The 14,036-nt window shown below is 38.9% G+C and overlaps 1 protein-coding gene across 6 annotated transcripts in view; it reads left to right on the plus strand.

The window, feature by feature from the left end:
• The window catches only part of ATXN7L1 (ataxin 7 like 1), a 114,139-nt gene that overhangs the window by 95,544 nt on the left and 4,559 nt on the right, over window positions 1–14,036 (plus strand). For all 6 annotated transcript variants that reach the window (XM_063396887.1, XM_063396886.1, XM_063396888.1 and 3 more), the window contains 5 exons: window positions 281–537; window positions 2,639–2,831; window positions 5,208–5,329; window positions 7,894–8,845; window positions 12,722–12,796. In XM_063396887.1, coding sequence (XP_063252957.1) covers window positions 281–537; window positions 2,639–2,831; window positions 5,208–5,329; window positions 7,894–8,845; window positions 12,722–12,796 — 1,599 coding nt within the window. The remainder of the gene's footprint in view (window positions 1–280; window positions 538–2,638; window positions 2,832–5,207; window positions 5,330–7,893; window positions 8,846–12,721; window positions 12,797–14,036) is intronic.

Raw genomic sequence — 14,036 nt, forward strand, 5'->3', positions numbered from 1 at the left:
TTACTGGGATTCTATTTTCCATCCTGGAAAAGGTAAGTCAATAGCCTTTATTATACAGAAATTGTTGCAAAAAATAATTTTAGCCTTGATGTTGGCATTTCTTAAGAATGACTTTATTAATTATCCAAGATAATGTGGAATAGGAGCTTTATTTCCATAACTGTGGCTAAAGTTGTTTGAAGTAGATTTTATCTTTTAGAGTAGTGGTGTATCAGAAGTATAGAGGACTCATAAACAATGTCATGCACACACAAATGCTTTTTAACCACCCTATTTTTAGACTCATTCACTTAATCATCGACGAGCAGTTCCAGGCCGTAAAAAACAGTTTGACATCCTTCTAGCTGAACACAAAGCTCGATCCAGGGAAAAAGAAGTTGCAAAAGACAAAGAGCATCCACCATCTGCAAGGGAAAGCTATCAGAGCCAGCCCACACCAGCACAAGACTCCCTGTCAGGATCCTCAGTGAACTCTGGGCAAGAATCTAAAGTAACATCTCCTGCAAAATCTAGACCACCAAATTCTGTACTTCCAAGGTAAGCAGCTCTCCAGTGTGGAATGTTGTGTTCTGAAGGTGCTGTAAGAAATTTCTTAGACTTTCATACAGCTGGTTTTACAAGCATTTAGTATTTCTGTAAGCTATTGCACAATAAAATATACTAATATAAGAATTTTTGCTAGCTTATGTTAACTGAACTCTGTCCATGGTAGCCTATGATGTAATTGGGAATGAGGAAAGGAATAGTGTCCACCTTGGGCTCAGAATCTTAGACTAACTGCATTTTTTTGCTAAAATGGTCAGTAATAATTAGGAAAGATTATATTCCAGTCATTTGGTCACAACTGAGAATAAAAGTCTGTTTACATGAAACAGTGTAGTTATTAGTGGTAAAATGCTGCACATTTATATAGAAATTTTCTCCAGAAATACTTCGCCAGTTACATCAATGGAATTGTTGTAAAAAACGTGTCATTTAGTGTTCATTTAAAATTATTGATATGAAACCGTCCATAGTGTGTCTTCCCTGTTTTGAAGATTTTTCTTAGAAAGGACAAAAAACAGTCTTCAGAAGGACAATGAAAACAATGAAGGCATCCTTTTGCAAAAAAGAGTGTGAGGTATTTGATCTACTGAATTATAATTGTACTCTGGAAAACTTCCCATATGTTTTGTTTATTTGTGGGATTTTTTGGTACTAATTTTGGCTGGAGTGCATAAAGCTAAGTTAGTTGGCTTTGTTCATATTTATGTTTTATCACCATTCATTTCTTTGCAGGAACCTTGGTCAGGACTGGGTGCTCATTTGGGGACTTTCCTACTACAATAGTCCCTATTTCAAAGAGAGATTTCTTGTATTTGCTATCTCAGGTCTTACAGAGACAGCTGTCTCCAATGTTTTCTGTGTGGCCACCAAGCCTGAATGAAGTTTCATTCCCATGGTGGCAGAGGTGGGCCTTGCAGGGTTTGAGTGAAAAGACAATGAAAGAATACCCACAGATGAATTGGTGCTCTCTGCCTAATTCTTGTAAAAGGATGACCTTACACAGTCCTTCCATAGAGAGGAGCACAGACAGGTACAAATGGGCTTTAGTAGGTGTTACAGTCAAAGCAGCAAAACTGGAGTGCAATTCCATGAGAGTCAGCTGCAGAAAGTGCAGAGGCAGTAGTACTGGAGGAGGATTTTAGCAGTCAGACGTTGTGTTTGTACAGTGTGCATTTCTGTTCCTGCTGCAGTGCCTCTGCTGGGTTGTCCTGGCTGGTTTCAGAGCAGCCGTGGAAGCCTTGTGGCCTCTCTGGGGGGGCAGCTCTGCTCTGTGGCTCTGCTGCTGCCCTCGGGCACAGCCCAGCCCGGGCTGAGGCCATGGCTGAGCAATCCCCGTGCAGGTCAGGAGAGGGCTCCTGTCCCCTGCCTGGGCGACTGCTCTGTCCTGAGGCCATGAACTCATGACACTGAAGGAGATCATCTACAGATTTTGCCCGGTGTGGACATCTCCTCCAGCCTCAGAGCTCTCCACACATACTTGGTTGTACAGACTGCAATTGAGAACCTTTTCCACCCCCACTTCTAATTTAATCTGTTTTCAAACTAGTTTTGAAAGGCAAGGCACCATCATACCCTGTGGTGCAAAGGCATTCTTGCTTTGTTTTATTGCATTTTAGACAAAGGTAAAGAAAACTTACATGCTGTGAGGAGTTCTCCCAGTTTACTTCACTTGCTATTGTACCTGTAGAGGGGGTCAGCTAAACACTCTTATTTTTAGTACACTAATTTTAGTATGATTTTTGTAACTGGACCTTTGGGATTAATCAAGTAATAGAGTAATAGTTCAGTGTAAAAAGGTTTTCTATACCTGATTTTTATTTATGTTTTAAATACACTTTATCTCAAGATCTGAAATCCAGCTTCATGACAAATTTAAAATTTCAGGCAATAGACAGGTGCTTCTGTTAACATGAACTTGATGACAGCCCCACAATATATTTCTGATAAGACTGAATGTCAGCTCTTCAGGGTCTTTTACTGTCCTCGTTTACATTGATCATTTCTGGTATCATTTGCTTTGATGCTTGATGCCAGCAAGTAGGTTTGTAGAGCCTTTGAACACTGATGATTTAAATGTATATTCTTCTTCCAGACCTTCATCTGCAAATAGCATAAACAGCAACAGTTCTTCAAACCACAGTGGGTACGTGCCAGAACTGCCACTGCCTTCCATGGGAGGAGATATCACAAGCAGATTGTCCAGCGATGAAGGAGAAGCGGATGGAGCTGAAGAATCTGAGAAGTTAGACTGTCATTTTTCTGGACATCATCCCAGACCTCTTGGGGTATGTGTCAGTCTCTGGCATGCCTTGCCATTGTTCTTGCATAATTAGGGAGGGGAGAACAAATAAGTAATTTAATAAGAAGGTAAGGAATGAAGACCTTGCATGCTGAAAATTGTTCTAAAGTCAAAAATTACATTAACAGAAAAGGGTGGGATTACATTACATTAACAGAAAGGATGGGATAAGGTTGAGGAGACCACTGGTCAGTACACATGATACATGGATGTAGGACAAGATGGGCAGCAGAAAATCAGATGTTCTGTTTTTAGATTGTCCTCTCAGTAGACCTCAAATTGGGTGTAGTTCTGCTAAACTGACGAAGGTTGCATTGCTTTAAATGTGGCATGAGCAGATATTCTCTTGGTTGTTGCAGTTCTTACAAATCTGTACCTTGCAGTTGGTGGCAGAAGGCTAGTACAGTGCTCCATTCATTTCTGTAGTCTGGTTTAAAGCAGTAATTAAATGTCATTTATGTGAGTGTATGTGGACTTAGAAACTATTGCTTCATTCATCTCAAAATGGAAGGGCTCTGGTGGTGGCTCAAGTATGTGTTTGAGCAGCTGGCTTTGTCTTTCTCCTGTATGAGTGAGAAATTTCATTGTAAATATTAAAAGCTGCTTTGTGGCATTATCTCTGCAGTGTGGAATTTGTTTGCATGGTTCAAACCAAGAAGCAGTGGAAGAACTCTTGAAGCTCTTAGAAGTTGGTTCTCATACAAATTGAGCCGAGGAATACACTTAAGTGTTTTCCTATGGTATGCAGAATAAAACAAACATTGTGGTAACTGGTAGCATTGTTGGTATTCCCTAGAGCAAAGGAGAACTTGTTACTGTCAGACACCAGGAAAAAGTATGACCCAAACATACAGACAAAATGCTGTATTTGGTTCTTACAGAGAAAATGAAAATTACTGTAGTCCACATAACACTATGACATGCAGAAACCTCCTGTTTCCTTGGTACTATTGCATGCTACTTTGGTTTTGCTGGATGCTTCTCTATGAATTAAAAACTAAAGGTTTGTTGTATGGGTGCCCACACAATTCAAAAAATAATAAAAATAATCTAAGTGCAGCCAGTTCTTGTACATGCCTCAGCTGTGAGCGAGGCTGTCCATAGCCATTCTGCTTTAGGATCCTAGTTCTGTTTCAAGGCAAACCCACTGACTCATCTGTTCTCTGAAATCTTAGCATCTCTCAACTGAAGCAGATACTGGTAGTGAAACCAGTTCTTAGTCCGTATCAGTGTGAAGTCAGAAAAGATAGTGTAAATCACCTCAAGTTCGTGCTAAGTTGCTGAATTTCCTATTCAAGTAGAGTCTTTTCCTTACAAAGTCCCTCTTGTGGTGGTAATAATTGACCGGGGGAAAGTCAGTAGCTGCTTAAATTGCCTCTTGGTGGTACTTGATGTTAGTGGTAGCTCACTGGGAGGTGAGGCTAGTTTGTCAGCTTAGGTGGTGGTTTCTATTAACCTGTTTGACCTTGTCATGAAAGAGACTTAAAATGAACAGTTACAGTCACCACTTGCTGCTCATGAAGCTGCCAAGTACTTTGAACAAATGAACAAATGCTCTTCTACCACATCAGTGCTTCTGCTGTCAGCCAGAATTGGTGTGACTGGGTCTCTTGTATGATATTGTCATACATTGTCAATTGGAGAATTGTCTTGTTTTTTGAGGATGATTTGTAACAGGTTTCTCTCCTACAAACAGGTGTTGCAGCAGCTCTCTGCATCATGTAGATCAGTAAGAATGAGCTGAAGCAAGAGCAGATTCCTGAGTGTAACATTTCAGTGTAGTAGGAATTTTCAGGAAGTTCTCCAGAAGTGATGCAAGTACTCCTGAGCTCTGCAGAATTCTCAAAATACTCCTCCAGTTGATTTTTGTGCACTGGGAAGAGTGTATCCCATGTTCTGTTGTAGCATAGATGCCATGGATGATAATTTACTTTTTTACTGAAATGTCAAGGGTTTGTTTATTAAGTAGATACTAAAGATGTTCCTATTGCACATTTTTTTCCTCTTCAGTTATATTTTTTACGCTGTCATGCAACTTTGAGATTTAAGACACACAGAACAGTGTTACTTGTCTTTCTGAGGCAGTAAGAATTTTTTCTGTAAGAGTACCTCAGCAGTTACATTCTTTCTCTGGCACAGATTCGTTAATGAAGTATGAAATACACTTTACACTAAGCTGAAATATTCTGCATATACTTCATAATTCTTAAAAAAACCATTTATGCTGTAGATAATGAAAACCACATTTTAAAATATGTTTTATATGCACAATACAAATTACAACGGTGTTCCTTGATCTATAAATATTTCATAATGTAGAAATACATTTTTATAAGCAGCATTGCAATACCTTTTCTTTCAGTTCTGTTCATATGGCAGTCGCTTAATGGGCAGAGGGTACTATGTGTTTGACAGAAGATGGGACCATTTTCGATTCGCACTGAACTCCATGGTAGAAAAACACTTGAACTCACAGATGTGGAAGTAAGTGGGATTTTTATACTTGGTGGGTAATTTACAGTTTTAGTTCTGTAAAATTTCTAAATTAAACACTCCATGGCTAGTGTTTGTAACATTACCTCTGTATTAAGGTATAGCTGTAATATGTGTACAACTCTTCTTTGTCAAGGAATATTCAGCCAGATTTCCACCAGATTTAGGACTCTTTCTAATCCCTAAGAATCCAGATTTTTGCTTAGAATTTTATGCCTTTATCATGCCCCTGTATCATCCATTCAGACTTTGCTGTGCAAGACTCATGAGTTGTAAGATAAGGAACTTGTTGCACATCTGTCTGTGTGTAAGATGGACTATGATAGGTTTTTAATCCATAGTGTCCTTGCTGCCTTTGGGATCTTAAAACTCTGATTGTTTCTCACTGTTGAAGCACCTTGCCATCACGTATGCAGATCCCCAGCACTACAGACTTTGACTACACAGATCCATTGAAGTAGACTGCACTTCTAACATAGATGTTAATTCTTAAAAAAAAAAAGTAATTAAAAGTTAATGGCATCTGCAGATGGGATTGATGTTTTGGGGGTATTCTGCTACAGAATATGCATTCTTCTTCCAGTGTAATGATGCTAAAGTGCAGTGTTTCATGTCACTGTTTATTATCAGGACTGTGTTATATTCATTGGATGCCAGCCATTAGATAAACAAGGTTGGATTTTTTTATTTAAATATATATTTTTAAGCACTAAAGCTTGTCTTGTCTGACTAACCTGGTAACTTAATGATAACAGTGCCATTGTGCTACAAGATATAGTTTGGAAAAGGTTGGTTCTGCCATGAAAGGGCCCATTTCATGTCTGTTCAGAGACTGATCATGCTTGATCTGCTTTGTAAATTTGTAAACTAGTGTCTGTCACCTTCCACAAATAAAAATATTTTAGTTGCCTTAAATAGGAGGATTTGAATTTGTTACCTATTGGCTTTGTTTGCCAGGAGAAAAGATGCTTGGACATCTGAAGAAACATGGACCACCACTAGTACAAACTAGAACAGAAAACAAAACCTCTATAGTAGTTATTTGATACCAGAAGTAAACAGGCCTTATCCTGCTCCCACTAAATCTGATTTTAAAAGTTTTCCCAAATTTCAGCTGTTTATGTCATCTCTAATACTTTAATGAGCTCCAGCCATACTCACTTGTCTGTGTAACGCAGGAGGCTGACAGTGCCTAACCTCTGTTTTATTCCTCTGCTGTCCTCAACCCTGCTCTGGGCTGACCTTCCCTGTGCTCCCCAAGCAGAGCTGGGTGTGAGGCTGCTCTTTTATAGCTCTGCAGTGTGGCCAGAGGTGCAGGATGCAGGGCCATGTTCTCAGAACTGTAACAGGAACAAAGTACTCTTATCCCCAGTTCTCAGAGTACCTTGCAAAGCTGGGTAGGAATTGTTGTCCCTTCTCTAAAAGAAGCCTGAAGGACAGCTCTGATAAGGAGCTTTGTTTGCATTGCAAGGCAGGCAGTGGGACTTGCTCATTTCTGGCAGAATGGACTGTATGTAATCCCTTATGTAACTGTGTCATAAACAGTGTTCTGTCCAGCAGTGTCCATAGGAGAAATACCTGGAAAGAACACTTGTAATTAGGATTTGATTTATGATAAAACAGCACACCCAGGGCTGCTCTTTTATTGTACTTCTGTGAGGGCAAGAGTAAGCATTTAAAAATGGGAAAGGTGTCAGTAGTGAGAATAACAAGGGCAGAGTTATGGGGCTGTACAGCTTCAGAGAAAAGAGAAATAGGATTAAACTGTGAATTAAATTTAAGTCTAAATAATAAGTGAGGGAAAAGCTCACATAGTAGTTTTCCAAAAGACATTATGAAGATATGGTTTTTGATAACACCACATTAGATAAAATAATACATGGTAGCTGAATGGAAAGGAATTTAAATACATCCTACTAATTTCACAGGTAATACTATACTTTCTTCTCAAAAGAGTATTTAGCTGTTTATAAAGCTTATCAAGCTCTGTTTAATATTTTGTCAATTTTTCAATATCAGTGAAAAGTAATCAATAATTTACCTGTTTAATCCCCTCTAACTATCAAATGAGCTGTTGGGAACAGCACTGTATTTGGAAAGGGATGATCTTTCCTCTTTACACTCAATGATTCAGTGCTTCACAACCCCCCAGACTGTCTCATTTACTACCTTAATGAAATCTAGCCTATGAATTTAGGTTGGTATTGAAACTGTTCCACAACTTGAACTTTGAAGTAAAACATATGCTTTTAATGAAACATAGTGACTAGGGTACATATAGGTGCTACTGTCAGGCATTTTATTTGCACTTTTTAATCGTTTGGTAAAAAAAGAGAAGGAAAAAGGAAATGAAATTTATAATAATGTGTTTAAATTGTAATACTATGCACTTCATTGCTGTATGTGATTAATAGAATAGAATAGGAATCAAAATTATAACAAACTAGGTTTGCCTTTTTGAATAAGTTAATGGAAATGATTTCCTATCTGCATAGTTTGGATGGAATTTTTTATGTATCTCTCTTCTTTTTTCTTTCCTCTCTTTGTCTACTTAGGAAAATTCCTCCTGCAGCAGACAGTCCCATGCCTTCTCCAGCAGCACACGTCTCCACTCCTTTTCCAGCTTCAGTCTTACAGCCCTTCAGCAACCCCAGTGCGGTGTATATTCCTTCAACACCTATCAGCTCAAGAATCACTTCTTCTTACATAATGACATCAGCCATGTTATCAAATGCAGCCTTTGTGACAACAGCAGAGACGAATTCCATCATGTCTCACACCACAGCTTTTCCTCACGTGGCTGCGAGCCTAAGCATCATGGACTCCACTTTTAAGGCGCCATCAGCTGTGTCACCAGTGCCAGCAGTCATCCCTTCCCCATCCCACAAGCCATCCAAAACAAAAACCAGCAAATCCTCAAAAGTGAAAGACCTGTCGTCTCGGAGTGATGAGTCTTCAAGTAACAAAAAGAAAAAGCCGCAGTCGTCGTCTTCATCTTCGTCGTCATCCTCATTGTCCTTGCAGACATCTTCCTCATCTTCATTTTCAGGGTCCCACAAAAAGAACTGTGTCCTGAACCCCAGTTCAACGTTGAACTCCTATCAGGCGACATCCTCCTATAACAGTGTGTCTGTGCACAATACCAATAATGGAACAAGCCCACTCAGTGCCAAATCGGAGCCCTCAGGACGGACTTCACTGTCAAGCAGTTCAACAGACTCAGTGAAACACATGAGCATGGTAGTGAGCAGCATTGACTCCTCTAATCTGTCTGTATCTTCTCTCGTGCACCACTCAGGGGACCACTCCCTGGGAGCACACAATGCAGTGTCTTCTCTACCCCTTTCTTTTGACAAATCAGAAGGAAAAAAACGTAAAAACTCTAGTTCTAGTAGCAAAGCCTGTAAAATCACTAAAATGCCTGGTATGAATAGTGTTCATAGAAAGAGCACTGCCAACCTTATTTCTGCGGTGCCAGATCCTACAAGCAGCTCCATCTCTCGGCAGGTAAGGGACTCTTCCAGTTATTTTTTTGCAGATCATGTCTGACTTCCTTGAAATATTTCATGCATTCTGAAAAGAAAATACCACATTTGCTTCTGATGGGTTTTCATCACAAAACTTACTTTCTAGGTTAATAAGAAACATATTTGTATTTGTTTTGTACCAGTCATAGAAGGATGTTTTGAGAGTTAAAAAAACTATATATATATATATATATATACTTCCTCAAAATATTTTTATGAGATTTTTTTATTCAATTATTAAAGTAGCTCTTTGTATCTCTGAAAGTAAAATTGAATGTCCAGAATGGATAAATAATTTTTAGAATTTTTTTTTCTTAATTCTCATCTCTCTGAAATAAATTGTTTTATTGAAACAGGAAGATGAGAGTCAGAATTTCTGTTTATTTCTTTTCCCAAACTTGTTGCTGGTTCATTTCCTAATGTTATGCAAGTCTCTTCATATCTCCTCTGTAAAACACATCTACCTTTCTCCTCGGAAGAGTCTGAGGTGCCTGACCTCAGATGTTGTTTCCTGTTTGAAACTGGAAAAATTAAGAAATTAGGATCTTAACCAGATGACCTTTAATGGACATTTGGTTACCTTTTTCAGGATACATGTGTTCACAGAATATTGAAGTCAGTGCAGCAGATAAGGTTACACACACTTGCTTCATTGATAGCAAGAGAGCTTTGGCTTTTTTTTCAGTGGTGCTGTATAAAAACAAAAGAATATGTGAAGTAAGAGCTGGGGGAAAATTGCCAATACAATCCTTACAAGGATCTACTGTTTCATTCTGCTGCTGTGTCCAGTGCTGTGCAGTGCCCAAAAAGCAGCGCTTGGCCCTGGTGTCTGGAAGACAAAGCCATAGAAAATAAGATACCTTGAGAATCCAGAGAAGGTAGCATAGGATTTTTTTGGTTTGGTTTGGGTTTTTGTTTTGTTTTGTTTTTGTGAAATTCTCATTTCCTAAGGATGTTGCACATAAAAATAAGTGGAATTTGGAAAAGAAGATGGTAAGGGCAAAGCAATCCATAAGTAATGTGGCAGAAAAAGGAGAGGGGAAAAAGGAATAAATTAATCCTAAAGCTGGTATAGGAGACAGAATGAAGGTCTAGTGTGTATATTTTCTCTTCCCTGCTTCCAGCCGAGGCGCAACAGAGATGACTTGTTTGGGTTTTTAAAATAGGGAGTGGCATTTTCTTTCTATTGTAAGCCTCTTAAATTTGTCCTGCAATCAGAACTGATCTTCAAGTAACTGAAGTCAGCAGAAGTTGCTGTAAATTCTTCCTTCTGTCACACAGTCTAAATTTTGAAACATGTGCCCAAAAAGATTAAATTGCCCTGAGGTTTAAGGTGTCAAATGGAAAGAAAAAGTAGGTACAAATTGGTACTTTGGTACCAACATGGATAATAGGAAATTGATGGTATCATCTTTTCACAGGGCATAGATTGTATCTGTGGCTAGTACAGTGTGAGGAAATCTTACAGAGGAGGTTCTGAGTTCAAATTCTGAGCTCCCTTGGGATCAAATCTGTTCCTGTGTGTCATTCCTGTTTCAATTTGTAATGTATTTCATCATGTTACACAGTAATAGAAGTAAATAAACCACAAGAAATCAATCAGAGGTCTTTGCTGAATATTGTAAAAATGTAATTCTAACTAATATTTTTTCTTAAGTAAGAGGTTAAATATTTGCAATGACTGTTACAATATAAAGATATTTAAACATGTTATATATATATATATATATATATATATATATGAGACCAGGTGTGTACATACATATATATATGTATATTTATATATGCATATATGTGTATGTATATATGTTCAAGTTGGTCACACTTTCCTCTTACACTGCTGGTTTTTGGAGCTACAGCAGTAGTCAAAAATAGGAAGTAAAATGGAGTTAATTATATTTCAGAACTCTGGCTGGCAGCTGATTGTGACAAGGATACTGTATGCAATACAACATAAATGGAATTTGTACCCATTTAAGCATATGGGTCAAATAATATTACATATTCTACATGTGTTTATTGAAGCTCTGGAGAATACAATACTTAAATTCCCTTTTAAGCCATGCTGTTTGACTTTCTGTGTTCTAGAAATGTAATTACAGGAAAAATCCCACCCAAAAATGGCATGGCTTAAAATCTTGCTCCTGTTCCTTCATGTAATAGGGCAAATTGAAGAGACTAAGAACACAGCAACAGGTGATAAGTTCAGGTATACTTTTCTTATTTAATCCAACTCTAGACTGGATAGATAGTAACTGGAAGTGTTAACCTTTGGGTTTTGAAATACACTTTATTTTTAAAAGACATTGGGGAAAAAAAAGGATTTGAGTTTTGGCCTCACACTTTTGAAATGGTGTTTCCCATCATTAAAGACCCAAGACATCTGGGAACCTTTCTTTCATTTCAGAGTTCTGTATCTGTTCAGCCTGTGTGACTGTTTCTCCATTAAAAAGGAGGACATTTAAATGTATTTATTATGAAGGGGTTTATGAAGGCTGTAATGGTGTATGTAGAGAGGAAAGATTTGCAGGTGTGTCCCGATACAAGGTTGTGTATCTCTAGTCAAGATTTGTAGTTGAAGAATGTCATCCTCTAGAGAACAGCTGTGACAGGCAGCACAAGCTGAAGGGAGCAGGACAGGCAAAGGCCCATCCTTTTAATCTTCAAGCACCGTGGGAGCACCTTCAAAACCAGCTGTAAATAAAACTTTAAACATTTATTCTGGCTAGAAGGTGAACAGAGAACACTGTTTCAAGCAATCTCTGTGTGAGAAAGGACAGGTGTGGAGAGGAAGAGAGAGGCTACCTTTCACTCTGTACCTGAAATGGCAGAATAGCAGTGTTGCAGAAGGGAAGGAGAAAGCTGCTCTTGTGAAGGCCCTGGCAGCCAATGCCACAGCCCTTCCAAGCCAGTGAGAAACTGGATTCTGCCTTTCTCAGTGTTCTGCAGACAGGGCCTTGCTACCTCTCCATCAAAGGATTAAAATGTTACTTGAACTCGGTGGCTTTGTCAGCAGCTACTCACACTGCAGTCATCTGCCCTTTGCAGACAGGTGTCCATGGTTAATTTTATCAGTCTTGTAGCCCCTGAGGAACTACTCCTCCGACTCAACTGCTTTGTCCCTTCTTGTATTGCAAGAGAAATACCTACACCGTGTTTACAGTCATTGTAGAAAAATCTGTGACAGGCTGCTCTTGCAGGCTGCTGAAAATTCACAAACATTGAAACAAGCAGATGGAATATTGCAGTGTTATAACTGTGTACTTCTAAATGTATATATGTGTACTACAATTTACACTCATTCCCAGAGAAATTCTGATGCAGTAAATGCATCAAATGCAAATTTGAACCTCTGGAGTTTGGTTCTTGTGATTAATATTTGCTTTATTGAATAATGATATACGAGAAAAAATGACATAACTTAGGGCATGCCCTGGTGCTTGGCTGCTTGGTTTAAGCTCCCCAGGAGTGGGGAAGGTCTCTTGGGGAGGATCCCATGACCTGGAGCACTCTGTGCTCTGAATAGCTGCTCTAAATGACTCCAGTAACTAGAGAAACCAGTATTTCAGTCTAGGGAGGTGAGGGGGTTACAGTTTATATTCCCTCAGCAACTGTTTTGTGTGTTATTTTCTGACCTGTAACAGCATTTATGTGCCTTTTAAGACTATTTAAAATACACAGCTCTGAGAGATAATGATGATTCTGTCTGAGGCATATCTTTTGCAATAGTGAAATACCTGTGGTCCAAATGCATCATGATTAGTACCACGTTACACAGGGAAGGGAAGGCCATCACCAGCATCTGAATTCAACTGACAAATATTCCTCTCAATACTGCTCAATTAATGTTTTTCAGATTGGAAAAAATAGCAGTGTAGCTTTGTCACAATCCAGTCCTTCGAGTACATCAAATCCAGTACACAACAGACAAGTAAGTTGCTTTTAAAAAAGTGTGCTTAAGTAGTCTGCAAGCAGTTTTGAAACATTTTATAGTATAAAACCTTAAAATACAATTTCTTTATGCATACAGTTCTTTACAGAAGCTGTCTTTTGGTGAACTAATACTAGATTTCTCCTCTCATGTAATTTTTTTCCAGCTATTTTCCCCTCCAAGAATTATGAATTACAATTTTTTTGCTTGTTTTTCACCACCTGTACTACAGCTCAGGTTGGCTCAGGTGCTGCTCACTGGCTGTTGCTTTGGTGATAGAGGCTCAGCAGCAGCAGCAGCAGATCCCTTGGTTTTTCTATCCAGCTTCTCCTGCTGAGCAGGATGGCACAGCAGATTCCCCAGGCTGGCACAGGAGGGACAGCATTTAAAAATAGGCCAGGAGTGAAGCAGCAAAGGGAGAGCAGAAACAGGACAGAGAAGATGAGGCACTTGACTATGCAGAGAAGCTAATCTGAAAGCATAACTAACCCATGTGTAGTGTGAGTTCTTCTTAAACAGGCCGTGGGTTGGATAATGATAATAAATGCTGCAACTCAGCTTTTTTGGTCCAGCCCTCATCTGTCTGGAGGACTGCTACATTGGTTTATTTTAGTATGGCCCCTACAATTTGACTCTCCAAGTTTAGTACTTTATCAAGAATTCAGTATCAAATTCTGTAATGTGAAGTTTTCGTGCCTCAGCAAGGTATAGTCACAAGTAATCCAGAGGATTTTTCTGTACAGCCATTCTGTACAGAATTCTGTTATGTATTCTGGCTAAATGATGCATGAATAGTTATTCCAAATGGTTGTGCTGCTGAGTTTCTGCTGTGTAGACACAGGAAAAGAATAGTAATGATAACCCACCACTGTATGCCCATTCAAAATACTCTGAATCACTCATATCTTGAGATGAACTGCCAAACAGTAGATTTTATTTTTTTTCTCTCACTGCTGAATGCTAAGCAATATATATAGGGAAAAACTAATCTGAAGGGAAAAAAGTGGAAAGCTTCTTCATACTTCTAGGGAGTGGCATTTTTCTGGGTGACAGTGTCATCCAACTGCCAGTGACAAACTGTTCTGAAGTGCAAAATTTTGTTTGTTTTAACATCTTGCTCCTGTGTTAGTATAACATACACACTACCCGAGGAGCAGGACTTGTTGGGATCTGTTGCCTAGATCCCATGGGGAAAACCTAAGAGTACAAAACATTAATTTTGTGTCAGCTCTGTGTAAAC

This window comes from Prinia subflava, chromosome 4 (genome assembly GCF_021018805.1).
Source record: "Prinia subflava isolate CZ2003 ecotype Zambia chromosome 4, Cam_Psub_1.2, whole genome shotgun sequence".
In the NCBI taxonomy this organism is placed as follows: Eukaryota; Metazoa; Chordata; class Aves; order Passeriformes; family Cisticolidae; genus Prinia; species Prinia subflava.